We start from the raw sequence: 26,574 nt of genomic DNA on the forward strand, positions 1-26,574 counted from the left end.
AAGGGCTGGGGAGCGATCTTGGAGGGTTGCACTCGCCAAGGTACTTGGGCACAGGCGGAGAGTCAATTGCCCATCAATATCTTGGAGCTCAGAGCTGCTCGGCTAGCCCTCAAGGCTTGGACCTCCAAATTACAGGGGTTCCCGGTGAGGATACAATCAGACAATGCCACGGCTGTGGCATATATAAATCACCAAGGGGGAACCAAGAGTCAAGCAGCTCAGAGAGAAGTGAGCTTGATTTTCCTATGGGCAGAGAATCATGTGCCCTGCATATCGGCAATATTCATTCCCAGGGTGGACAACCTGCAGGCGGACTTCTTGAGTCGTCAGACTCTGTCGCCAGGGGAATGGTCTCTGCATCCGCAAATATTTCAGATAATTTGCCAGAGGGGGGGAGTGCCGGACGTGGATATCATGGCATCAAGGCTCAACAAGAAGCTAGACAGGTTCATGTCCCGGACACGGGACCCTACGGCCTGCGGAACCGATGCGTTAGTTTGCCCTTGGCATCAGTTCAATCTTCTATATGCCTTCCCCCCGCTTCAGTTACTACCCCGCCTGTTACGCAGGATCAGGGTGGAGCACAAGCCAGTCATTCTGATAGCTCCAGCATGGCCCAGAAGGGCATGGTACTCACTAATCCTAAAGATGTCAGTGGGAGACCCTTGGACGCTTCCTCTACGACCAGACCTACTCTCACAAGGCCCGATCCTCCACCCTGCATTACGGCGTCTAAATTTGATGGCCTGGCGGCTGAATCCCTGATTCTTTGGGGTAGAGGTCTATCTAGACAAGTAATCTCTACCCTGATTAAGGCTAGAAAGCCAGTCTCCAGAGTAATTTATTACAGGGTTTGGAGGGCCTATGTAGGCTGGTGTGAGTCCAAGAAATGGCTTTCCCGCAAGTATACCATTGATAGAGTATTAAGTTTTCTCCAGCTAGGAGTGGATAAAGGCCTGGCATTAAGCACAATCAAGGGACAGATTTCAGCTTTGTCAGTGTGGTTTCAGAGGCCGCTGGCCACCCACTCGCTGGTTAAGACCTTCATTCAGGGGGTCTTGCGTATTAATCCTCCGGTTAAGTCACCACTTTGTCCGTGGGACTTGAATCTTGTTCTGTCAACTCTACAGAAACAACCCTTTGAGCCGTTGGCTGAAGTTCCTTTAGTTTTACTAACAAGGAAGTTGGTATTTCTGGTCGCCATAGTTTCCGCCAGAAGAGTGTCAGAATTGGCAGCCTTATCTTGTAAGGAGCCATATCTTATTCTGCATAAGGACAGGGTGGTTCTCCGTCCTCATCCTTCCTTTTTTACCAAAGGTTATATCCAGTTTTCACCTGAACCAGGATTTGGTATTACCATCCTTTTTTCCGAAGCCCACTTCCAGAAAGGAAGGGTTGCTGCATACCTTGGATATTGTCAGGGCCATGAAGGCCTATCTTAAGGCTACAGAGAAGATTCGGAAAACAGATGTGTTGTTCATTTTGCCAGATGGGCCCAAGAAGGGGCAGGCAGCTGCAAAATCCACCATCTCGAGATGGATTAAACGGTTAATTATTCAGGCCTACGGCTTGAAGAGGTTGCCTCCTCCGTTGTCAGTAAAGGCCCATTCTACCAGGGCCATGGGCGCCTCCTGGGCAGCACACCATCAGATCTCTATGGATCAAGTATGCAAGGCGGCAACCTGGTCTTCAGTCCACACGTTTACAAAATTTTACCAGGTGGACGTAAGAAGGAATACAGATACAGCCTTTGGGCAGGAAGTGCTGCGGGCTGCGATTTAAGACCCTCAGAGTCGGGGGCACCCTTGAGTTAAAATTTAATTTTAAATTTAATTTTCTCGACTAAGTTGGATTTATTATTATTTGAGAGTATCTCTGAATTAAATCCTTGTGTCTTGGGAAGATGTCTCTCTCCCCTCAGTAAAGCATTGCTTTAGGACATCCCACATAGTAATGAATATGCTGCTCTGTGTCCCGTGATGTACGAGAAAGAAAAAGGGATTTTTAATACAGCTTACCTGTAAAATCCTTTTCTTGGAGTACATCACGGGACACAGAGCTCCCACCCCTCTTATGGGAAACATTTTGGGAGGCATACTGCTTGCTACAAAACTGAGGTACTCCTCCTATGGGAGGGGGTTATATAGGGAGGGGCACTTCCTGTTTGAGATTGCCAGTGTCCATCACCTGAAGGTACTCCATATAACCCACATAGTAATGAATATGCCGCTCTGTGTCCCGTGATGTACTCCAAGAAAAGGATTTTACAGGTAAGCTGTATTAAAAATCCCTTTATTCTAATTAAAAGGCACAAACAATTTCCAAATCTCAAAAAATTCTGAATCAGAATTGCATTTTTTTTTTTATTTAATTCCACAGTAGGGTTTCTGTTTACTAACCATTACATTTTTGTCATGACAAAGATGAAAAAACAAAAGCCTGTATGGCAATTATCTGAAGAAGACCTAAGCTCTTCCACAAGTTCCACAGACAAGTCTGAAGGAGAATGTAAAGAGAGGTGGGTGATATTTTTTCTGTACTACATAGTATGTGGCTATTTACTCTTCATGTTAAACAAAACCACATATTGATGTGCTTTATACTGCTAAGATGATAAAATATATTTTGAGGGTCTGTTAAGTCTTGCCCACAAAGTTCTCCACCTCCATGGTAGACAGGGATGGTGAGTGAGCTGGGCTTGGCTCCAAAGGGAGGGATGTAGCACCCAAGTTAGAGAAGTTGAATCCTTTGTAAAAACAGGTAATACATGATCAGAGAGCATACAAAGTTCTTGATCGGTACAGTACATGACACAGGCTTAGTCTTGGACAACTGGGTTATATGTTGCTACCTTTAAATGCTTGGACCCTGACAAACAGAACTGTTAAGACCCCACATATAATCCCTCCCACTGAAAGCTATTCTCAGTTTTGTGCTAGTGTCCTTAGGTGATGGATGTCTTTTTTTTTTTTTTTTTCTCCTGAGGGAGACTTTGTTTTAGCCAATTGGCACTGTACCCAAGCCCCATCGTAGAATAAGAAGATGTGGGGCTGGCCTGTAAAGTAGTTTCAGGCAGTGGGTCCTATGTTAGGCGCTGTTCCTTGGTACAATGTGAAAAATGTGGGGTTAGGTGCAGTGTCATACAGGTACAGGGTACGATCTGCCTAGGTATGACCCCCCCACCCCACCCTTTTTTTTTAAGTGAAAGAAGTGGGTGTCTCCACTTAAATATTGAGGCTGTTCTGAATATTCAAGGTTGGTAAACAAGGTCCTGTTTTCTTTTTATTTATGCAAAGGAGGTTCTGCTTGCAGTGTTTGGAGACGCTTGTCTTTCCCCACAACTTCCCTCCATGGCCATGATTTTTAAATATTATGGACTTTGTCCTTCTAGTGCATTTCTGCTATTTCTACATGAAGGAGATGGGCTGGGACTTGTGGAGTTTTCTGTATGTCCCAGGATCCTTCTGTTCTTAAGCATCTGGAACTTCGTCCTACTGCTCTGTGGTATTGTGTGGACAGTCATCATTCAGATACATTGGATCCTGTGGCTCCATTTTTATTCACTTTATCAAAAATAAAAATAATTTTATACAGCAATTCATCATTTCCAAAATTGTACAAAAAGGTTGTGCATCAAAATTAAACACGGTGGGTAATAAGAATCACATTCTCATTAACGTAACTAGACAGGGTAGGAGAAGGCATACTGCTAAGAATGTAGCAGGATCTGAGTGCTCCCATCCAGTGTGGAAATGGCAGCGTGAGATTCTTATTAGAATGATGAAGTAATTTATTCCATAAAAACAAATGGTACACTTACATGTTAAAATCTTTATGATCAGCATAGATTGCAGATGAAAAACAAAACAGGGTTGTACGCATTGTGATGGATGAAGAAACTGCCAGGCTGGGCCTGTTCTATCCCTCTAGTCTGCATTTGTGTGAAGTGAGGGATAACGCGTTTCAGAGGTTCATTCCTCCTTTGTCAAAAACCTGCCCCTTTGGACTAATGGATAAGTTTTTATAGTGATAGCTCGAGTGAGTAGGGCTTCGACAGTACATGGCCCCGTCCATCATCCTTTTTGATGCAGTGAAGTTGTCCTGTCCCCCAAAGCATAATGTTTCTACCTCCATGTTTGATGGTGGGGATGGTGTTCTTGGGGACATAGGCATCATTCCTCCTCCTCCAAATACGGTGAGTTGAGTTGATGCCAAAGAGCTCCATTTTGGTCTCATCTGACTACAACACTTTCACCCCGTTCTTCTCTGAATTAATCAGATGTTAATTGGCAAACTTTACATGTGCTTTCTTAAACAGGGGACCTTGCGGGCACTGCAGGATTTCAGTCCTTCACAGTGTAGTGTGTTACCAATTGTTTTCTTGGTGACTATGATCCCAGCTGCCTTGAGATCATTGACAAGATTCTCCTGTGTAGTTATGGGCTGATTCCTCACTATTTTCATGATCATTGAAACTCCTCGAGGTGAGATCTTGCATGGAGCCCCAGAGTTTGACAGTTATTTTGTGTTTTCTTCCATTTGCGAAAAATAAGTAAATGATAAAATAAGTTTAAAATACCTGCATATCTAAATCGAATTATAACTCGTTTCCATCAATTTTGTATTAAATGGCGATATATTCAATGAAATGTAATTCGTAAATTTACCAAAAGGGAAATCATTATATAAAGCCCCGTACACACTATCGGATATCTGATGGAATCTAATCCGATGGATTTTTTTGTCGGATATCCGATGAAGCTGACTTTCATCAGTCTTGACTACACATCATCAGTCAAAAATCCGACCGTGCCAAAACGCTGTGACGTACAACACTACGACGAGCCGAAAAAAAATGAAATTCAATGCTTCTGAGCATGCGTGGATTTTTCTCCGATGCAGTTCCACACAGACGATCAGATTTTTCTATCGGTTGGGGGCATCTGTTAGCTTTTTCGGACTCCTGGCATAGAGACATTCTGGACCTCTGCGTCATCTCCAGAGGGTGCAGGATGGAGTTTTTGCTCTCTCCCTCCTCTCAGATCCATGCCTTCTAACCTGCCTTCTTCGCAGAGGGTGAAGCATCTGCATGCTGCTTTTCACCAATTGCTCATCTTATGGGTCATTGTTTGTGTGCCTGCAGAGGAGAGGTTTCAGGGTTTTTACACCAACCTGGTTCCGAAAGCCAAAGGTGATTTTCAGCCTATCCTAGACCTGAAGTGCTTGAACATCTTCCTTCAAATTCTGAACTTACCCTACTTACACATTCCTATTTTTACCCCTGCACCAGTGATTTTTGCATTTTGTGGTGGCTGACTATCATTTTCAGTTAGTGGCTCTGTTGTTTGGCCTATCCATTTCTCCTCAGGTCTTCACAAAAGACTTGGCCTCTATTCTGGCGCATCTTCACTCTCTGGGTGTGCAGACTTTGTGTGCCAATATATAATGGAATTGAGCGCAGATTCTGAAGAACTTTGGTTGGATCTTAAAACCTCAATTCTGCTCTGCATTTGACTTATGATCTGGAATACTTGGTACTGATCCTGAACACGTATCAGACCTGGGCCTTTCTCTCATTGGAAAAGATCATATCTCTGCTCTTAAGCATGAATACTTGAATCCAGACATCTCTACTGCGCTTTTGCATGAGGGCAATGGAACAGATGGTAGCCTCATTAGAGGCATTGTCTTTTGCCCAGTTTCACTCCAGACCTCTGCAACTTGATATTCTGCCTGCATGGCACAACTGGAATCTGGTGTTGGAGTTGGGCAAGTCGTTTCTTCCGCTAACTTGGGAGATTCTCACGACAGATGTCAGTCTATTGGATTGGGAAGCAGTCTTCGGAATATTGACAGTTCAGGGTATTGGATCGATGGAGGAATCTCAACTTCCAATAAACATTCTGGAGCTCAGAGCTATCCAACTGTCCCTTCAACACTCGACATCTTAGCTTGTTCAGTCAGACAACGCCACAGCTATGGCAGACATCAACCATCAAGGGGGCACAGAAAGCGGCGCAGTCGAGAAGGAAGCAAACCTAATTCTGACCTGTGTGAAGCATTACATTCTGTTTCTCAACAGCAAATGCCACAAAAGCTTCTTCCATGACTGTTTTGCAGGATCAAGTTGGAGAGTGTTCTGGGGATTCCTGTGGCACTCAACAGGCCCAGGAGGAGGCTTTGGTACTCTGACATACTGTACTCTAGCTTTAAATTCCCCTTGGCCTCTTCAGGTTAGGTCATTGTTCAACTGATTGTAAAGTCTTGTTTTTTTTTTTTTTCTCTCTCTAAAAAAAAAAAAATGTTATCCTTACCTGCTCTGTTGCAGTGAATTTGCACAGAGCAGTCCCGATCCTCCTCTTCTTGAATCCCTCTTCTGCACTCCTGGCTTCTCCCTACTGTTCAGTGCCCCCACAGCAAGCATCTTGCTATGGAGGCACCTAAACCGAGTCACAGCTCCCTATGTCCATTCAGACATGGACTCCCACCTCGGGCCCTCCCCTGATTGGTTAGCTGACTTTAATTGACAGCAGCAGAAGCCAATGGTGCCGCTGCTGTGTCTCAGCCAATCAGGAGGGAGAATCTTGGACGGCTGAAACACTTGTGGACATCACTGTACAGAGGGGGCTCAGGTAAGTATTGGGGGGGCTGAGTGGGGCTGCTGCTTTTTTATCGTAATGCATAGAATTTATTAAGATAAAAAACCTTCTGCCTTTACAACCACTTTAAAGCCTAATCCCTAGAGGATAAGGTTCTTCTGTCTCCTGTTAATGCCCACTTCACTAAGTTTGTGTGAGTTTGTTGGGTTTTTCAGCTTCAAGCATCTGTTTTGCTGATTTGTAAGGCTGCCAAATTTGACTAGGAGTATGTTCATGCCTCTGCCTATACCAGCTTCAGACGTAAAGTGCTACCATATACCATTGTTTAGTTTCTTTAGCCTGTCAGTGTTTGTTTTTTATGTTTTTCATTCCACTTTTTATTTATTGGTCGTTTAAGACTAAGCCTGTGTCCTGTACTGTACAAATATAAGAAAAAATTACTTTTGACACCCTTAAAATCAGTTTTTCTTTCTCGTACATCACGGGACACAGAGCGGCATATTCATTACTATGTGGGTTATATGGAGTACCTTCAGGTGATGGACACTGGCAATCTCAAACAGGAAATGCCCCTCCCTATATAACCCCCTCCCATAGGAGGAGTACCTCAGTTTTTTCGCCAGTGTCTTAGGTGTTGGTCATGGAATAGCTTTGCCTCTGTATCCTTGGGATTAAGGCGGGCTAACCGGATCTGTCCAAAGTGCCTCAGTGCCAAAGTGGACAGTACCCGGGCCCCAAACCGTGGGGTTTTGCCTATAATGCCCTCTAAAAGGGCTGGACCCTGGGCCCAGGACTTAGAGCTTTTCCAAAAGCCAAAAGTATCCTGTTTGCCAGGGTGCTATATAGGTCCAGGTCAGTCGGTTCCTTCCAGGACCCCAGTACCTGATGGTCTACTACTTTACCCACGGAGATGGGAGAAGATTGGACTGTTGTTGCTTGGCAAACGTCCTGCGGCATGGAGCAGGTAAGTGGAGAGCCTGCGGGACTTGGTCCGACAGTGGGCTCTCCAGGGGAGATCTATGGGGGATTGCCTGAGTATGCTCTGCATTGGCACTATGGTCACTATGTCTGTTATGTCTGGATGATCTAACCTTTCCCCCCATCACTGAATCCCCCTGTCTAGGCATTTCTTTACTGGCTACCTGCTGCCCCGCTGGTTGGGAGGGTCTTCTTAGGAGACCTGTCTCAGGGCTATAAATGAGTCCTTAAAGGCCTGTTTTTAAGTCCTACCTGGCCGGGATTTTGAATTTGCCGCTCTGCAGCCCGTATGGGCGATCCTCTCCCTGCTTCCTGAGCCTGGCAGCGCGTCTCCATGTGTTTCTCCTCCCCTGACATACGGGCGCGCGCGCGTGCACGGTTTATAGAGCGGTTTCGCGCCGTACGGGGGGGGGGGGGGGGGGGAGCGTGCAGGCCGGCGTCGGAAGAGGCGGGCTTTCGCCTCTGTTATTAGAAGCAGGTCCTTCGTTCATAGTTCAGTCTGAAACTGAGCTGAGAGCGAGAGGACACAGAGCGGCACACTAGTGACTCCCGGTGGCAGGAAAGGGGTAGTGCATGCTAGGCTTAGCCTATGTATATCTATTAAGCCAAAAATCCTCTTTGCAGCAGGTTGGAGGCTGGTAAAGTATTTTGGTGGGGCTGTATGTTTTAAAAAAAAAAAAAAAAAAAAACCTTTAATGATTTAAAAGGAATATATATATATAGATATAATAATGTATTGAAAAAAAAAAAAAAAAAAAGGTGGTTCTTTTTTATTTGTTGGAACATACGGAGCCCCACCAGGTTTGGGACATTAGTAATTCTGCTGTTCCCTTAACCACATAGTTTTTTCCTAGCTACAAACAGTCAGTTGTTGTATGCTGGGGTACCTCGGTCTTGTACCATGGCTCCCAAAGGCTCGGGATCTAGGGGGGCAAAAAATGCCAAAAAACAAAAGGGTTCCCCCTCAGATTCTGAGGATACGAGTCAGGCGATGCCAGTACTCTCCCCACCTGTTAACCCAGAGGTGGCCGCCTTGGTTGAGCCAGTAGGGGGGTCTGGTGCGGAGGCTGGCCCAGATCCTCCCAACCCGGTGTTTGTCACAGAGGAAATGCTAGCTATCTCCTTAGGAGGGCTAGAGAAAAGATTGGCAGCTATGATCGCTAATTCTTTGCCAGGCAAGAAGCGGACTAGGTCCCCTTCGCCAAAGTGTGTATACTCAGATACTGAAGTTCTCTCTCCAGAGGAATTAGAATCTCAGGAGGACCTGTTGGACCAGAACCTAGAAGGTTCAGAGCTTGAGGAGTCTACTGTGGAGGAACCATTCTCGGCCTCCCAGGCAGAAAGTCTGTGGGTCCAATCCTTGACAGACATGGTCCGATCGGCATTTAAGTTGCCCTCACCAGAGCCTCGGGCTCTGACAGTTTCCTCCTTGGGCTCTTTAAAAGCCCCCTTGGATAACGCAGTTTTTCCAGTCCATCCTCTGTTGGAGGAATTGATTTACCAGGATTGGGTACGACCGGACAGAATTTTTTTGCCGCCTAAAAGATTTTCTGTTATCTACCCCATGGAAGAGAAATTTTCCAAAAAATGGGCGCCCCCAGCTGTGGACGCAGCCATTTCATGCGTAAATAAGTCATTAACTTGTCCGGTAGAAAACATACAAATGTTTAAAGATCCGGTTGATAAACGTTTAGAGACACTTTTAAAGGCTTCCTTTGCTACGGCAGGAGCAGTGGTACAGCCTGCAGTGGCTGCTATCGGAGTTTGTCAGGCTTTGAAGGTCCAGACTAAACAGATGCTGAAAGACATCCCTGCCGAACAGGCAGAGGAGCTATCTGATATTCCCAGAGCTCTATGCTTTGCGGTGGATGCTATAAAGGACTCCATCCAGCAGGCGTCTCGGTTATCACTATTGGTAGTGCATATGAGAAGGCTCTTATGGTTAAAGAACTGGGCGGCCGAGCCTCCATGTAAAAAACTTCTGGCAGGGTTTCCCTTCCATGGGGGAAGACTCTTCGGAGAAGATCTAGATAAATACATTCAGACTATATCAAGTGGCAAGAGTACCCTCCTACCAGTCAAAAAGAAGTTCCGGGGTCCTGCCTTTAAAAGGCAGATTTTTCCTGTCCCGGGGCCCTCAAATTCCAGGCAGTATCGACGGCCTCCTGCGCGATCCAACTTTAACAATAAGTCACAGGGACAGGCCCCTGGGGGCAAGAAGCCATGGTATCGCAAACCAACAAAACCAGCCCCTAAGTCTGCTTTATGAAGGGGCGCCCCCACTCGCTCGAGTGGGGGGAAGGCTTCGTCTCTTTGCAGAGGTTTGGGAAGCCGACATCCCCGACAAATGGGTCCGGTCATCTGTGGCCATAGGCTACAAGTTAGAGTTTCTAAGGTTTCCACCGCCTCATTTTCAGGAGTCAAGGGTACCGAACGATCCAGCAAAAAAGGCCTCGTTCCTAACGGCATTGGATCGTCTGCTCTGCCAGGGCGTGATTGTAGAGGTACCAGTCCAAGAGCAAGGACTAGGCTTCTACTCCAATCTATTTGTCGTACCAAAGCCCAACGGCGATGTCAGACCAATTTTGGACCTAAAGAGTTTAAACGTTTACCTAAAGGTTCAGTCATTCCGGATGGAATCTGTTCGGTCAGCAGTCGCCGCGCTCCAGAAGGACGATTTTCTGGCTTCCATAGACATAAAAGACGCTTACCTTCATATACCGATCTTTCAGCCACATCAAAGATTTTTACGCTTCTCGGTGGCTCAGCGTCACTTCCAATTTGTGGCGCTTCCTTTCGGGCTGGCTACGGCCCCCCGGGTGTTTACAAAGGTTCTAGCTCCAATTTTAGCCAATCTAAGAATCCAAGGGGTCACGGTCCTAGCATACTTGGACGATCTCTTGATCATAGATCACTCACCTACTTGCTTGGAGCAAGCGGTTGCCCTCACGGTTCAATACCTCGAGAGGTTCGGCTGGGTCTTAAACCGAGAAAAATCAGCATTCCAACCAACAAAACAGTTGGAATATCTCGGCATGAGGTTAGACACAGCTCAGCAAAGGGTATTTTTACCCCTGGTAAAGGTCAAGGCTATCAGGGAATTGATTCAGCTGGTTCTAAGCAAAAAAGAACCAACTATTCGCCTATGTATGCGTTTACTAGGCAAGCTAGTGGCTACGTTCGAGGCGGTACCTTACGCACAGAGCCATACTCGCATCCTACAGGCAGCCATTCTGGCAGCTTGGAGCAGGAAAACACAGGCCTTGGAGTTTTCTTTTAGCACTATCATCAAGAGTCCCGCAAAGTCTGTGCTGGTGGTTAAACCCTCAGAATCTGTTGAAGGGAAAATCCTTCAGCCCCATAGCTTGGAAGATAGTGACCACAGATGCCAGCCTGAAAGGCTGGGGAGCGGTCTTGGATGGTTGTACTCGCCAAGGTACTTGGGCAGCGGCGGAGAAGCAGCTGCCCATCAATATCCTGGAGCTCAGAGCTGCTCGGCTAGCCCTACTGGCCTGGACATCCAAATTGCAGGGATCCCCGGTGAGAATACAATCAGACAATGCTACAGCTGTGGCATATATAAACCACCAAGGGGGAACCAAGAGTCAGGCCGCTCAGAAGGAAGTGAGCTTGATTTTTCTGTGGGCAGAGGCTCATGTACCCTGCATATCAGCAATATTCATTCCCGGAGTGGACAACCTGCAGGCAGACTTCCTAAGTCGCCAAACTATGTCGCCAGGGGAATGGTCTCTACATCCCCAGGTTTTTCAGACAATCTGCCAGAGATGGGGGGTACCAGACGTGGATGTCATGGCATCGAGATTCAACAAGAAGCTAGACAGGTTCATGTCCCGGACAAGGGACCAGATGGCCTGCGGAACCGATGCGTTGGTATGTCCTTGGCATCAGTTTAAACTTCTCTATGCCTTTCCCCCGCTACAGCTACTACCCCGCCTGTTGCGCAGGATCAGGATGGAGCACAAGCCAGTGATCCTGGTTGCTCCAGCGTGGCCCCGGAGGTCATGGTACTCACTAGTCTTGAGGATGGCGGTAGAAGACCCTTGGACTCTTCCTCTACGACCAGACCTACTCTCTCAAGGCCCGATCCTCCACCCTGCATTACGGCGTCTAAATTTGACGGCCTGGCGGCTGAATCCCTGATTCTCAGGGGTAGAGGTCTGTCTAAGCAGGTTATCTCTACCCTGATCAGGGCTAGAAAGCCGGTCTCCAGGGTAATTTATTACAGGGTTTGGAGGGCCTATGTAGGCTGGTGTAAGTCCAAGAAATGGCTTTCCCGCAAGTATACCATTGATAGAGTGTTAAGTTTTCTCCAGCTGGGAGTGGATAAAGGCCTGGCATTAAGCACAATTAAGGGACAGATTTCAGCTCTGTCAGTGTGGTTTCAGAGGCCGCTGGCCACCCACTCGCTGGTTAAGACCTTTATTCAGGGGGTCTTACGTATTAATCCTCCGATCAAGTCGCCACTTTGTCCGTGGGACTTAAATCTTGTTCTGTCAACTTTGCAGAAGCAACCTTTTGAGCCGTTGGCTGAGATTCCTTTGGTTTTACTAACAAGGGAGTTGGTATTTCTGGTTGCCATAGTTTCAGCCAGGAGAGTGTCAGAATTGGCTGCCTTATCTTGTAAGGAGCCATATCTTATTCTGCATAAGGACAGGGTGGTTCTCCGTCCTCATCCTTCCTTTCTGCCGAAGGTTATATCCGGTTTTCACCTAAACCAGGATTTGGTTCTACCATCCTTTTTTCCGAAACCTACGTCTAGAAAAGAAGGGTTGCTGCATACCCTAGATATTGTCAGGGCCATAAGGGCCTATCTTAAAGCTACAGAGAAGATTCGGAAAACAGATGTGTTGTTCATTTTGCCGGATGGGCCCTAGAAGGGGCAGGCGGCTGCAAGATCCACCATCTCGAGATGGATTAGACAGTTAATTACTCAGGCCTACGGCTTGAAGAGGTTGCCTCGTCCTTTATCAGTAAAGGCTCATTCTACCAGGGCCATGGGCGCCTCCTGGGCAGCACACCATCAGATCCCTATGGCTCAAATATGCAAGGCGGCAACCTGGTCTTCTGTCCACACGTTTACAAGGTTTTACCAGTTGGACGTAAGAAGGAATAAGGATACAGCCTTTGGGCAGGCAGTGCTGCAGGCTGCGATTTAAGACCCTCGGAATCGGGGGCACCCTTTATTTAAATTTAAAAATTTAAATTTATTTTCTTGACTAAGTTGGATTTATTATTATTTTGAGTGTACCTCTAATTAAATCCTGTTGTCTTGGGAAGATGTCTCCCTCCCCTCATTAAAGCATTGCTTTGGGACATCCCACATAGTAATGAATATGCTGCTCTGTGTCCCGTGATGTACGAGAAAGAAAAAGGGATTTTTAATACAGCTTACCTGTAAAATCCTTTTCTTGGAGTACATCACGGGACACAGAGCTCCCACCCCTCTTATGGGGACCATTTTGGGAGGCATACTGCTTGCTACAAAACTGAGGTACTCCTCCTATGGGAGGGGGTTATATAGGGAGGGGCATTTCCTGTTTGAGATTGCCAGTGTCCATCACCTGAAGGTACTCCATATAACCCACATAGTAATGAATATGCCGCTCTGTGTCCCGTGATGTACTCCAAGAAAAGGATTTTACAGGTAAGCTGTATTAAAAATCCCTTTTTTTGAGTAAAGTACAGGATAAAGGACCCTCCCCTCTCTTTGCTAATCCTTTATGCTTGCTAAAACTGAGGATGACTGTTGGTCCGAGGGATTATATGGAGGTCCTAACAGTCTTGTTTGCCAGTGTCCCATCACCTAAAAGTAGCAACATAGGATGCATAAGGTTTACAACCCCTTTAAATCACAAGATATATACATTATTTTGCCAATTGTAATTATTCCTGTGTTTAAAAACAAAAAACCAAGCATATAAACAAAACAAAAACAAAGCGAGCTAGTCAGTTTTTGGCATTTTGTGCATTAATGTAGGGACTAGCCATAGAGTGCTTAATTTGATGCTGTTGGCCAGCTTCAACATTTATTGCAATAAGTGCAAACAAATATAATCTATAGTGGCTAGAGCAGTGTGCAGGGGTTTGATAAAAAATGTTGTGGATCTGAAGTTTTGCGGCCAAAAGCAGCTAAGTATTTGTCATTTTAAGATAGATGCCACAATGAAAACCCCATATTTCTCTAATAACAGCTTTACTTAAAATGCTTAATTTGTGATAAATCTACTGTTACAGCCCTTGGGGTACTAGAGCACTGTTTACTAAAAAACACCTCCGCTATTTCAATATTACTTTGTCACGCAGATCCAAAAACATCTAACTACATTATAATGCAAGTGAAAACATGCTTTATGGATTTATAATTTCAATTATATGTGCAATGGTTTGATGACATTTTTTTTTACATATCTCTTATGCAAAGATGGTGTGTAAAATATTGAAGTATTTTCCTGCATACTAAATTCATAATCTCCTAACTTTGATCACCAAAACCAATTAAAAGGCCATAAGTCATATTAGCAATGTACTCTTATGGCCACAATTATATTTTTTCCCTTTTTTGGTTTAAGGAAAAGCTCAGACTCTGGAGATATGAACGACTTGGTCGATCTAATGACACAAACATTACACATGGAAAAGGACAGAGGTCAACTCTCACTGGGTCCTCGTGATGAATTTAGAATCCACAGGAAATATAGAGACACATTAATGTTACATGGAAGAGCCGATGAAGGCCAAGCAGATGTCTTTTTCCAAGACATACCATCAGGTATGGAATCAATATCCCCTTCCTAATGAAAAATATTAGTCTATATTTGTTAGGTCACTCAGGGCAAGTAGCAATTCAGTCTGCAGCATAAACCATAATGACACCTAAAAAAGGCTAAGTTCACCTTTTCCAGAAAATAGTCTATCCAGTCAAGAAGCTGCAGTAGATAGTAAAAATCTGTGGAGCTTTGTAAAATCCTCATGAATTTTACCTGTAGACCATTTAGGTCCCCTCAAAGGCTTGGCTAAAAAAAACTCATCGCTAGCAACCCCCACGGCCTGCTTTGTTGCAATGATGCAAAAATAATTGTTTTTTACTCTGGCAATGTTGAGAGTGAATACAAAAAGATAGATGAATATCACCCAGTACCCAGTGAATATCACGCTCATTGAAGTAATCTATTTGCACTAGGATCCAGGAGACTAATTATAAAATATAGTTAACAACAAAAACCTGGGGAATGCCCAGGGAAAAACCAAGCCTACTTACCGACCAGCTTGCAGAAAACCAATTAACCTGTCTACAGTATGCGTTAAAAACAGGGGTTCGGTCCGCACGCATTTGCAAACGCATGTATGAGCCACAGAGCCGCGCCAAGGCACCCTGTAATCTGTGGTCCTAACTCTAAACAATGAGCGTCCCCACAGTGGAGGCACATGCATTTTAATGGATAGACAGGGGCAGGTGAACTGCCCCTGTCTAAAATAAAATATAAAATATTGACATAGTGGTATCATACCCCACAAAAATTCTATCCCGAAATGCCAGCTCGCTGCTGGAGATGCCAGGAGGAAGGAGGTTTTTTGGTCTTGTCCAAAGATAATACCATACTGGAGGGAAGTACGGAACATTATCCAAAAACGTACTGATTATAAGATACCAGAGGACCCAGCTTTTTTCCTACTGCATGTTACGACTATCCCAGCTAAAAAATATGAGAAATCTATCCTAAGACACTTGGTAAACGCTGCGAAAGCATGAATCCCCCTTAGGTGGAAACATACGTTACCTCCTACTATTGGATGCTGGCTCCATAAGGTGGAAGAGATTAATAAGATGGAAGATCTCATAATTTCAGCACAAAACAAACAAGAAAAGTATTCGGAGTTATGGAGACGGTGGAATACATTTATCCTGTCTGAAGAAGGTTTGACTTTGCTCAACTCATGATGGTCGGGTATAGACATCATAATTAGATAGCCGATAACTAGTTATCCAATGCTCATTAGAGTCGTCTTTTCCCTCTCCCCTCCTTTTTTTCCCTCGTGTGTGTGTGTGTGGGGGGTCCCCTTTTCTTACTGTTTTTTTTCTTTTTCTCTGTAATTTAGGAAACGGAAAATGGATAAGTTGATTATAGCTGCTGAGGGCTTCATTTTCCCAGGTCGCTATAAAAACAGTGCTATATTTCTATAGGACAAACGTAGAAGGTGTTCTGTATGATTTGATTATTATGTGGACTATTGTTTTACTTTTTCAATTTATTTGTTATGTTATTGTGTTCAAAAAAGTTATAAATTGATTTGCATTTTAATAAGTGAAATAAGTATTTGACTCCTTCACAAAACATGACTTAGTACTTGGTGGCAAAACACTTGTTGCCAATCAGAGGTCAGACATTTCTTGTAGTTGGCCACCAGGTTTGCACACATCTCAGGAGGGATTTTGTCCCACTCCTCTTTGCAGATCCCCTCCAAGTCATTAAGGTTTTGAGGGTGACGTTTGGTAACTCAAACCTTCAGCTCCCTCCACATATTTTCTATGGGATTAAGGTCTGGAGACTGGCTAGGCCACTCCAGGACCGTAATGTGCTTTTTCTTGAGCTACTCCTTTGTTGGCCTTGGCCGTGTGTTTTGGATCATTGTCATGCTGGAATACTCATCCACGACCCATTTTCAATGCCCTGACTGAGGGAAGGAGGTCCTCACCCAAGATTTGACGGTACGTGGCCCCGTCTCGCGTTCCTTTAATGCAAAGTTGTCCTGCCCCCTTAGCAGAAAAACACCCCCAAAGCATAATGTTTCCACCTTCATGTTGGACGGTGGGGATGGTGTTCTTGGGGCAGCAATTCTCCTCTTCCAAACACCCCAAAGAGCTTGATTTTGGTCTCATCTGACCACAACATTTTCACCCATTTCACCTCTGAATCATTCAGATGTTCATTAGAAAACTTGAGACGAGCCTGTTCATGAGCTTTCTTTTTTTTATCAATACATTTTTAATGGGTTTATCAATTTACAACACTTGAGATAGTTGCATTCAATATACAACTTGAGTAGTATAAATCACCATGTACAGGCAAACATTTAACAGAAAAAGTATACGGTACTCAGCGACCTAGGCCAGTCTACCCCAATTGGGTACAAACTGTAGGACTGGGAGGTCACCAAGATGATCAGTGGTACACCTATACAGCTAAAGTAAAGACAAATAAAGGAGGGGGGGAAGGGATGGAGAAAACTGAAATAAAGGCTGCCGTTAGTCATTATCTATACCAAAGATTCAGTATTTTATACTGTTATTCTTCAGACTATAGGAAGATTATTAAAGTAAGGAATCTTTTAAATATTTGGAAGCTTTCGGGTGGGTTAACCACATTTTCCATTTTCTACGATAGGGGATTATAGAATCATTCTTATAGGCTAATAATAGTTCTAATTGAGCTTGGGTGTTTAATCTGGTGATGACCATTGGTAGGTTTGGGGTGTCTGCGGATTTCCATAGAGAGGCCACTGTAATTCTTGAGGCTATCAAAATATGTAAGACAATAGTCCTATACAAAGTGGGGTATTTGTCTAGATCTATACCTAATAATGCGTTAGTAGGAGTAAGCTTGGTAAGGTTGCCCGTAAGATTGGCGATAAAGGTTGAGATAGAGTTCCAAAAACTTTTTAGAGTCTTGCAACTCCAAAGCGTGCGCAGGAGGTTTCCCGTTTGCTCGTTACATTTCCAACAGATGTCGGATGCTGTTGGATACATTTTGGATAACTTGTATGGTGTTAAGTACCATCTATTAATTCTTTTTTGGGCATTATCCCAGTGTTCAATGCAAGAGGATGACTTACTTATTGTTTGAAATGCTTTAATCCACTGAAAAAAACGGGGAAAAAATTTGGTCCAGATCCTTTTCCCATTTCAGCATATTTGTGTTTTTGGTAAAGAGTTGGGAGGATAACACATCGTAGAAGAAAGATATACCTTTCTTTTTATAATTTTTCTGAGGAGAGAGGAACTCCCAAAGGTTCATAGGGATTTCGATCAAATTACTGGGAGAGAAATCTTTCAGTCGGGCACACTTACCAATCTTAGTCTCGATGATGTTCTTAACATTAGGGGGTAGGTTCTGGTATAGATTATATCCATTACTGATCCACTCGTTTACAGAGAATCTGATTCTGCAATAATTAATGACTTCTGTGGGAAGATGTAATTTAGCCTTTTTCTCTACATGTCTGGTTTTTGAGAGAATGTGTTTCCAAGCGAATAAAGTAGTTTTAATGCTTATTAGGTTGGGGATTGTTATCTTGGGGATAATGGCGCTAGCTATTGCGAGAGAAAGGAGGTCAAAATTGTGTGTGGCTAGACGTTCAATGTTTACCCATAATTTGTCATTTGTTGGGTTAAACCAATGTTTCATCTGATCTAAGATAGAAGCAAAATAATAATTTCTAATGTCTGGGAGGCCCATTCCACCGGAATTTTTTTTAGTAGTAAGGATCGAGAAAGCAACTCTGTTTTTTTTTTTTGTTCCAGATAAATTGTCTAAGTTTGCTGTCTAGTTGTTTAAAGAACTTAGCAGGAATTTGTATGGAGAGGCATCTAAAGAGATATAAAATTTTAGGTAAAATTTGCATCTTGAAAGCGGCTATTTTACCAACCCAGGATAAGTTGTTTTTTTGAATATGTGATAAGTCGCGGGATATTTGGCCTAAAAGTGTGGGGAAATTGGCATCATACATTTTTGTTGGAGGAAATGTGAGTTGGATCCCTAGGTATGTTATCGATTTGTTGTCCCAATTGTATTTATGTGTTGTGCGTAGAGAGTTGATTGTCGAGTCTGGTATGTTCATAGGGAGGATAAAGCATTTTTCCTGATTGATTTTATAGTATGAGACATCTTAGAATTTTTCTAGTATTGCGTGTATTGTAGGCAGAGATATATCAGGTTCTGTCAGTGTCAATATGATATCGTCTGCGATATCATGAGCTTTCTTGAGCAGGGGGACCTTTTGGGCGCTGCAGGATTTCAGTCCTTTACGGCATAGTGTGTTGCCAATTGTTTTCTTGGTTACTATGGTCTCAGCTGCCCTAAGATCATTGACCAGATTTTTCCGGTGCAGTTGTGGGCCGATTGCCCATCGTTCTCATGATCACTGAAACTCCACGAGGTGAGATCTTGCATGGAGCCCCAGAACAAGGGAGATTGACAGTTATTTTGTGTTTCTTCCATTTGCGAATAATCGCACCAACTGTTGTCACCCTCTCACTAAGCTGCTCGGCGATGGTCTTGTCACCCGTTTCAGCCTTGTGTAGGTCTACAATCTTGTCCCTGACATCCTTGGACAGCTCTTTGGTCTTGGCCATGGTGGAGAGATTAGAATCTGATTGGTTCTGTGGACAGGTGTTTTTTTTACAGGTAACAAGCTGTGATTAGGTGCACTCCCTTTAAGAGAGTGCGCCTAATCTCAGCTCCTTACCTGTACAGGAGACACCTGGGAGCCAGAAATCTTGCTGATTGATGGGGATCAAATACTTATTTCGCTCATTAAAATGCAAATCAATTTATAACTTTTTTGAAATTCGTTTTTCTGGATATTTTTGTTGTTATTCTGTCTAAACCTACCATTAAAATTATTGACTGATCATTTCTTTGTCAGTGGGCAAACTTACAAAATCAGCAGAGGATCAAATACTTTTCCCCCTCACTGTATATTTCATATCTACCTGATACAGATAGCAAAAAGTTGTGTTTAACATTCACCACATCATTTGTGATCATGAGCCAGTAATGGATACCCCTTATGGGGCAAGTGTACATTGAACTGCCTGCATTACCACCCCTACCCAGGCCGCTCACTTTAATCCATTGCAGAGTTGCAGTGCTAGTGCTAAAGGGAATTTTGTTCCATTGGATGCATGCTGGAGAGGACTGGAGCTCTGCAACAGAGATGAGTAAACAGGGTGTATTAATGCAATTTTGCTTAGGAGGACTGAGGAGGGGGAACTAATATTAGTTTGGTTAAAGGTACACTGGTCCTGTAAATTGCTGTTTAGAAATTTGATAGACAGATGCTGTGCACTTCAACTAGTCTAAGAACATTTCATTTTTGTCTTGTGCAGATAGTTTAACTGTTCCACAAAAGTTCCGCAGAATGATTGAGGCTTTAAGAACTGATGTTGTGAAGGGTCTTGGAGTGAAGGTCCTGGAACAAGTGTATGATGTCATGGATGAGGAAGATGACAGACGGAAAGAGGTATGTAGACCTTGCGTTGCCTAACATAGATGGACTATAAGGGATTATAATGGATGCAAACTCATTATTTTGATGAAAATAAAAGTGAGCTGGGTGGTGGGGGTCATTTTCATTAACCACCCTTCTACCACCGTAGTATTGTAAATAAAACAGTGGGAAGGTAGATCATAAGCAGCACTGGAGAAATTAGGCTTTGTCTGCAAGTTTACTCATTTAATGTCTGTGATCACAGACAAGTATGCAGCAAGTGAAGTCAGAATGTAGATAGATTTAAAGAGTTGCTTCAGCATACTGTCAATGAACTAAGGCTGCATTCACACCTGAGCATTTAGTTTTCAGGCAGAAAGTCGCAAGTTTTTACCAAGATTTTGCCACATTTTTTACTGCGTTTTTACCACGATTTTGCAGCATTTTTGTACAGGTCAAAAGGTCACAATGTAAAATGCAGAAAACACCTATAATCTAGCCAAAAAGAAGCTCATGGACTTTTTTGAGCTTCAGGCGTTTTGCTTCAGGTGACAAAACGCTCAGATGTAAATAGGTGCCATTGAAATAAAAAAACTCAGGTGTGAATGCAGCCTAAGGCCCCTTTCACACTTGTACGACTTGTCCTGCGACTTGGGACTGCAAAGTCGCATGACAAGTTGTTTCCCATGATTTCCATAGACAACCATTCATTTTAGTAGGACTTCAAGTCGTGCCGACTTCAAAGTAGTCCCTGCACTACTTTGGTCCAATTTTTATGCGAGTTGAAGTCCAAAGACCTCAATGTTAAACCCTTAAAGAGGAAGTAAACCCACTAGAAAAAAAAAAACAACGGCACAGGCCCACTTTAGCAACGGCGATCGTGCCATTCCTAATGGAGGCCGTGTCGTGACTGGCGGCTCCCGCGCATGCGTAGAAGTGACATCATCGTGGCTCTGGACAATCACAACGCCAGAGCCGCGATACCTGGAAGTAACAGCCGGGAGAGATGCCGGCCACCCGAGCGGTGAATGAGGACGGCTGCGGGGGCTTTGATCTGAGGTGAGTATATGGACACCTTAAGGTGAAAAAATACGAACCTTTACAAACCCTTTAAGGTCAGAAGTGGCAGCCTCCATATTGTATCAGTACAAGTCTCCTTTTTTAAGCTGATGTTGATCTTGTTAGGTTCTTGTGTCATTACTCTGACTTGCTTAGCACATAGTCTTTATTATGTATGTGTTTAAAAGATCTGTTATGTCAGACAATTATACATTTGTCCTTTTGGTAGTCATCCTGAACTCTGAACTCTATTGGGACTATAAGCTAATGTTTCAATTTACTTTTTATTTTCCAATAGTTTTTTTAATCTAGTTCCCACTGTCTTCTCAAAACAACATTACTTTGCGGCTAATTCACTGTATGTTCCTAGCTCCCCTAAAGCAAATTAAATTGTATCTGGAACCAACATTTTTTTTTCTTAATTGTTATTTAGAGACACAGGGTGAAGTAATTTTGATGCATTAGATTATGATTCTGCCTTCAAGAGATTGGATACTGGCATACAAACCTGTAAGACAACTCAGTACATCCACTCCCAGCATGCTCTACGATCGTCTCCAACTTCTGGGATCTGCAATCTGACCAGCGTGTTGTGTTTCCGGAAGTCCCGATCACCATGTTGATTGGGACTTCCGGAAACACAACACGCTGGTCAGATTGCAGATCCCAGAAGTTGGAGACGATCGTATGGAGTGATTGTTCAGAGCCTTATGAATTCTACCTTCTGGTGAGTAGATCCCCTTGGGGGGAGACTGGCACGGGAGACGTTCGACGGGTGTATCTTTCACGTGTGATGTCACCAGCTGTGGACAGCTGAACATTTGTTTAGGAACACCTTTCCCACTGAACTTTGGCTCACCCTCTGACTTTTGGAGAACTTTCTTGCTTTATGTATTATTGCACATGCAAAAGAGTGGTCACATTCATGATTTAAGTGACTACTAGCGCTGCTGTATCATTTGATGAAGTTCTATGTGATTTTATCATTTTTTACTTTTTATTGTGTGCTTAATTCTGGTTTAAATTATACCCCACAAGGGTTAAGGTTTGAGCTCTGGCCACAACACTTTAGGTCATTGGCCGATGGCAGGAAAAGAACACTGTGCCATTTTTAAATGTGACGCCTTTGTACAGGGTATCGCTTACATTATTTCCCAAACCTTCAGAGACCCCCCTTTAAAATTTTTAGTTTTAACCTTTGTCTACTCTCTCTCACAAGGTTGCCTTCCTCACTGTCATCAACTCCTGAAATATGAGTTTAAGTAATTGGTCTTGACCTCAAGAACCCTTTCTTATGCTATACAGAGACAAGGTTGTCTTGAGGCCATGACCTCTTTTATTCCCGGGATGGTCTCTTCCTTTTACCTTGACCTGGACATTTTTCTCCCAATCTCTATATCCTACACCAAAACATCCCAACATCTCCACTATCTAAATGTGGTGCATGCTGCTCGAGTCTCTCTTTCAGCTATTGCTTGCTTTAGACAAGTCTGGATTTCTTTGGTCACATCTGAAGGTTCCCATAGGGGACATCCCACTTCTCATTTCACTATCTCCAGTTAGATTTAGCAGCTCATCATTAAAGTCTATAGACTTTAGGACAAGGTTTCATCTTTCTCTGCCAAAGGCACTTCCTTATAATCCCCTCCCACCATTGCTTTATCACAATATTGTAGGACAGTAATAGAAAGGGTTATATTGTGATATCTTACAGATCTGTTTACCGTGTTCAATCTTCTGAAGGCTGCAGCATAATTTGTTGTAAAGGAAGAGAGAAAGGAGGGTGCAGCGACTTTGTGCATTACCAAAAATTGTTTTAATAAAAGTAATACAGCATGGTTATACTCGCATAAAAATGTGGTTAACGGTCATATAGCAAACCATCAGAAATAGGAACCTGTATCTCTTTAGGTCTATATTAAGAACTGAAGATGCCGTAGGACCAGACGGCATTGCAGGGTGGCTAACGCGTTTCAAGGGACAACCACCTTCTTTAGAGCCAAAGCGATGAAGGCCATTGACAGTCTACTTAAAATGGTTGACTGCACCACACATCCCTAGACCCAGCACCCAGGCACAGGAGGATTTTGTGCTTAATTTGTCATACCAGAATTACTTTTTAATCCTTAAAGTGGCTTTTCACCCAAAAGTGGAACTTCTGCTTATTTGATTCCTCTCCCCCTCCTGTGCCACATTTGGCACCTTTCGGTGTGGGGGGGGAACAACCTGTTTTTGACAGATCCCTGTCCCCGTTTTGGGGAGATGCCGCCACCATGTCCCTCACAAGTTTGGCCCTCCTTCCTCCGCCGCTGGGCCAATCGGAAAGTGCAGTGCGCTTTGCACATGTGCAGTAGGGAACCGGCGGTGAATCCAAAAGGCTTCACGGCATGTTTCCCCTAGTGAAGATGGTGGCGGCAGCAACCGACAGTCGATCCGAAGATCGGCTGGGGTACCGACATCGCGGGCTCCCTGGACAGGCAAGTGTTCATATAGTAAAAGTCAGCAGCTATAGTATTTATAACTGCTGACTTTTAATTTTTTTTTCCCAGGCTGGACCTCCTCTTTAATGTAATCTAAGAAAGTAATTTTACGATAAGTGAAAAATCCTGTTTCTTTTTCATACGTTATGGGACACAGAGTTGGGCTAATATTCATTGCCTACTGGGCTATACTTCATCATCAGGTGAATGGACACTGGTAGACCAAAAGTCTTTAGACAGGAAGTTATCGCCTATATAACCCCTCCTATTCAGGAAGTTACTTCAGTTTTTTACCAGTGTCTGCAAGGTAGATAGCGCGGTTTGTTTGAGCTCCAGGTCTCTAGTCCCACAAATGGTCCATAAATGAATCAAGGGATTGACTGATCTGATCCATTTGACACAGGCTTTATATGTTTAGATAAATGGTACCCGAGCCTCGCAAAGAAGACTCAAATCCTGCAAGGTTTTGCCTGTAATGTAACCTTTGGGTGCTGGACCCTGCAAAGTAAAAATCCTGGACACTACAGCGCTAAGGCATTTCCTGCAGGGTGATGTACAGGTCCAAGGGAGTGGACTCCTAACATAAAAAGGGTACCCAGTCCTTGAAGATCCAAGTGACAGGAACCTGCCATGAAGGGTGAAGATTGGGCTCTTAGTTTCTAAGCTGCCCTGCGCCTGAACAGGCAAGTGAAACCCCCTTATTTACTTATTATGGGATGTCCCAGTGATTGTAACAATCAGTCAAGCTAGCTAGAGGCTGGACACCTGTGTGCGGTGACCATATTGGGGAGTTTTGGGCTAGCTGTGGGTGTTTGCAAAGTGTACCTTTTTTTGCTTGTGTCTGGAAACTTAATTGCTTCCCCCTATTAGGTCACCTATGTATCCTTGGGACTTGAACTTGGTGCTGTCTGTGTTACAGAAACAACCATTTGAACCTTTTAAGGAAATTCCATTAGACTTGCTGTCATGCAAGCTAGCCTTCCTGATGGCTATCACCTCGACTCGAAGGATGTCGGAGTTGGCGGCCCTTTCATGCAGGGAACCGTAATTGATCCTTCACCAGGACAGAGTCGTGTTACAACCTGTTCCATCCTTTTTGCCAAAAGTGATGTTGGCCTTTCATTTAAATTAGGACATTATTTTTCCTTCTTTTTTTCTCTCAGCCTCGTTCGGCGGAAGAGAGACAACTGCATTCTTTGGACGTTGTACGGGCAGTCAAGGTTTATTTGTCTAGATCTGCGGAGATCAGACTTCTTTTTTTGTTTTACCAAAAGGACCCAAGAAGGGGCAGGCAGCTTCCAGGGCTTCCATTGCCAATTGGGTTCATCAATTGGTCATTCGGGCCTATGGTCTGAAACATAAAGCTCCTCCCTTTAGGGTGAAAGCTCATTCTACCAGGGTTGTAGGAACCTCCTGGGCTTTGTGCTATCAGGTATCTGTGGCTCAGATTTTGAAGGCTGCTACCTGGTTTTCAGTGCCTACGTTCACAATATTTTATCAAGTGGATGTTCGAGCAGCCAAGGATTCGGCTTTTGGCCGCAGTGTACTGCGGGCTGCCGTATAAAGTCTGATGGATATTGTTTGGCAGGGTGTCTCCCTCCCCTCTAGGCTATTTCTCTGGGACGTCCCAGTAGGTAATGAATATTAGCCTGACTCTGTGTCCCATGATGTATGAAAAAGAAAATAAGATTTTTTTGTCATACTTCCCTGTAAAATCCTTTTCTTTGAGTACATCATGGGACACAAAGGTCCCTCCTCTCTTTTTGAGGATTCAGTGCTTGCTACAAAACTGAAGTAACTTTCTGTATGGGACGGGTTATATAGGGGATCACTTCCTGTCTAAAGACCTTTGGTCTACCGGTGTCCATTCACCTGATGATGAAGTATGACCCAGTAGGTAATGAATATTAGCCTAACTCTGTGTCCCATGATGTTAAGAAAAGGATTTTACAGGTAAGTATGACCAAAAAATTCTATGTTTTGTGTAGTTTTGGATGGCATCGGGAAGGGTTAACACATCTGTCAGGTTTTTATTGCTACCTGTGTTCTTATTGAGGAGGCTTACCCTCTCATTTTGTCCCGATGACCATTTTCATAAACACAGTCATGGGAAACCCAAATGTTACAGTGGAGAATGTTAAAAAGTGATTTTTTTTTTTCCCTCGCTTTGGACAGATTTTTATTCACTTGCATCTCAGGAAGTGAAAAAAAATACAGCATTGACCTTTCCTATCCCTTCTTGTGTACATTATGTTGGCTTCAAAATGAAAGGTCCTCTTTAAAAAAAAAAAAGTCCTGATATAGGTTTTTATGGTAATATTTAGGAAAGAAATGTAGTCTCCTATTTTTTTTTCATTGCTTTCAACACATAATGCTTGGCTTTTTTTTTCTTGCAGTTGGATTTACAGAAAATTCTTGGAGAGAAGTATGATGACTACAATCTGAAAGTTCGGCAGCTTAAATTTTTTGAAGAGAATTCAAAATTTTAGATACATAATGAGGGATTTATTGGAGCTAGTGTAAATTTGGCATTTGAGATCAGTTTGTGATGCACTGTGAAGTGTTCGTGTTTTGTATCCCTTGTGACATTGACTGGAGGTATTCACATTGACTGGAGGAATAACACAGCAAAGCACAAACAGACCTCAAACTTTGACTGTATATCTGATCTCAAAAATCCTGTCTTCACTATCCCTAAAACTATTTTTTTTACACTTTTTTTTATTTTACATTTTTGCCACAAAAAATGCACGGTTCTGTGTGCTGAGGAAGTTTGAGGAGCAATAGTTTTTAATATTGCCACATTTATACAGAAGGATATTTAGAATCATGTTAATCTACAGAATAGTTTCACATGACAGGTTTTGGAATGCTATGTTGTAATATAAACTTTTTTTTTGGACTTTATGTAAAATGTTCTTGTGCCTTACTTAAAGCGGAGTTCCACCCATTTAGAAGTCAGCAGCTACAAAAAATGAAGCTGCTGACTTAATAGACACTCGCCTGTCCCATTGTCCAGCGATGCAGCCTCGCTTCTCTCTCCCTCCTCTTTGCGGCACCGTCATTGCGGTGGGTGCCCGGCACTGCCCTGCGCGTTGTGAATTGCCAGGCAATATTCTGGGACCTGCGACGTGTCCCAGAAGATTCCGGGGAGGGAGGGGGGAGAGATGAATTTTCTGCGGCGCTAGGAAAGGAACTGGGAGCTGGGTACCTGTGAAAACTAGGTACCT

At 43.7% G+C, this 26,574-nt stretch overlaps 1 protein-coding gene across 1 annotated transcript in view; it reads left to right on the plus strand.

Moving 5' to 3' along the window:
- Positions 1-26,277, plus strand: part of NEK4 (NIMA related kinase 4) — a 94,293-nt gene extending 68,016 nt beyond the window's left edge. The window contains exons 13-16 of the mRNA XM_040359423.1: positions 2,424-2,518; positions 14,168-14,367; positions 19,705-19,838; positions 25,741-26,277. Of these exons, the coding sequence (XP_040215357.1) occupies positions 2,424-2,518; positions 14,168-14,367; positions 19,705-19,838; positions 25,741-25,833 (522 nt within the window). The 3' untranslated portion in view covers positions 25,834-26,277. The remainder of the gene's footprint in view (positions 1-2,423; positions 2,519-14,167; positions 14,368-19,704; positions 19,839-25,740) is intronic.
- Positions 26,278-26,574: the final 297 nt, after the last annotated feature.

This window comes from Rana temporaria, chromosome 7 (genome assembly GCF_905171775.1).
Source record: "Rana temporaria chromosome 7, aRanTem1.1, whole genome shotgun sequence".
Classification (NCBI taxonomy): Eukaryota; Metazoa; Chordata; class Amphibia; order Anura; family Ranidae; genus Rana; species Rana temporaria.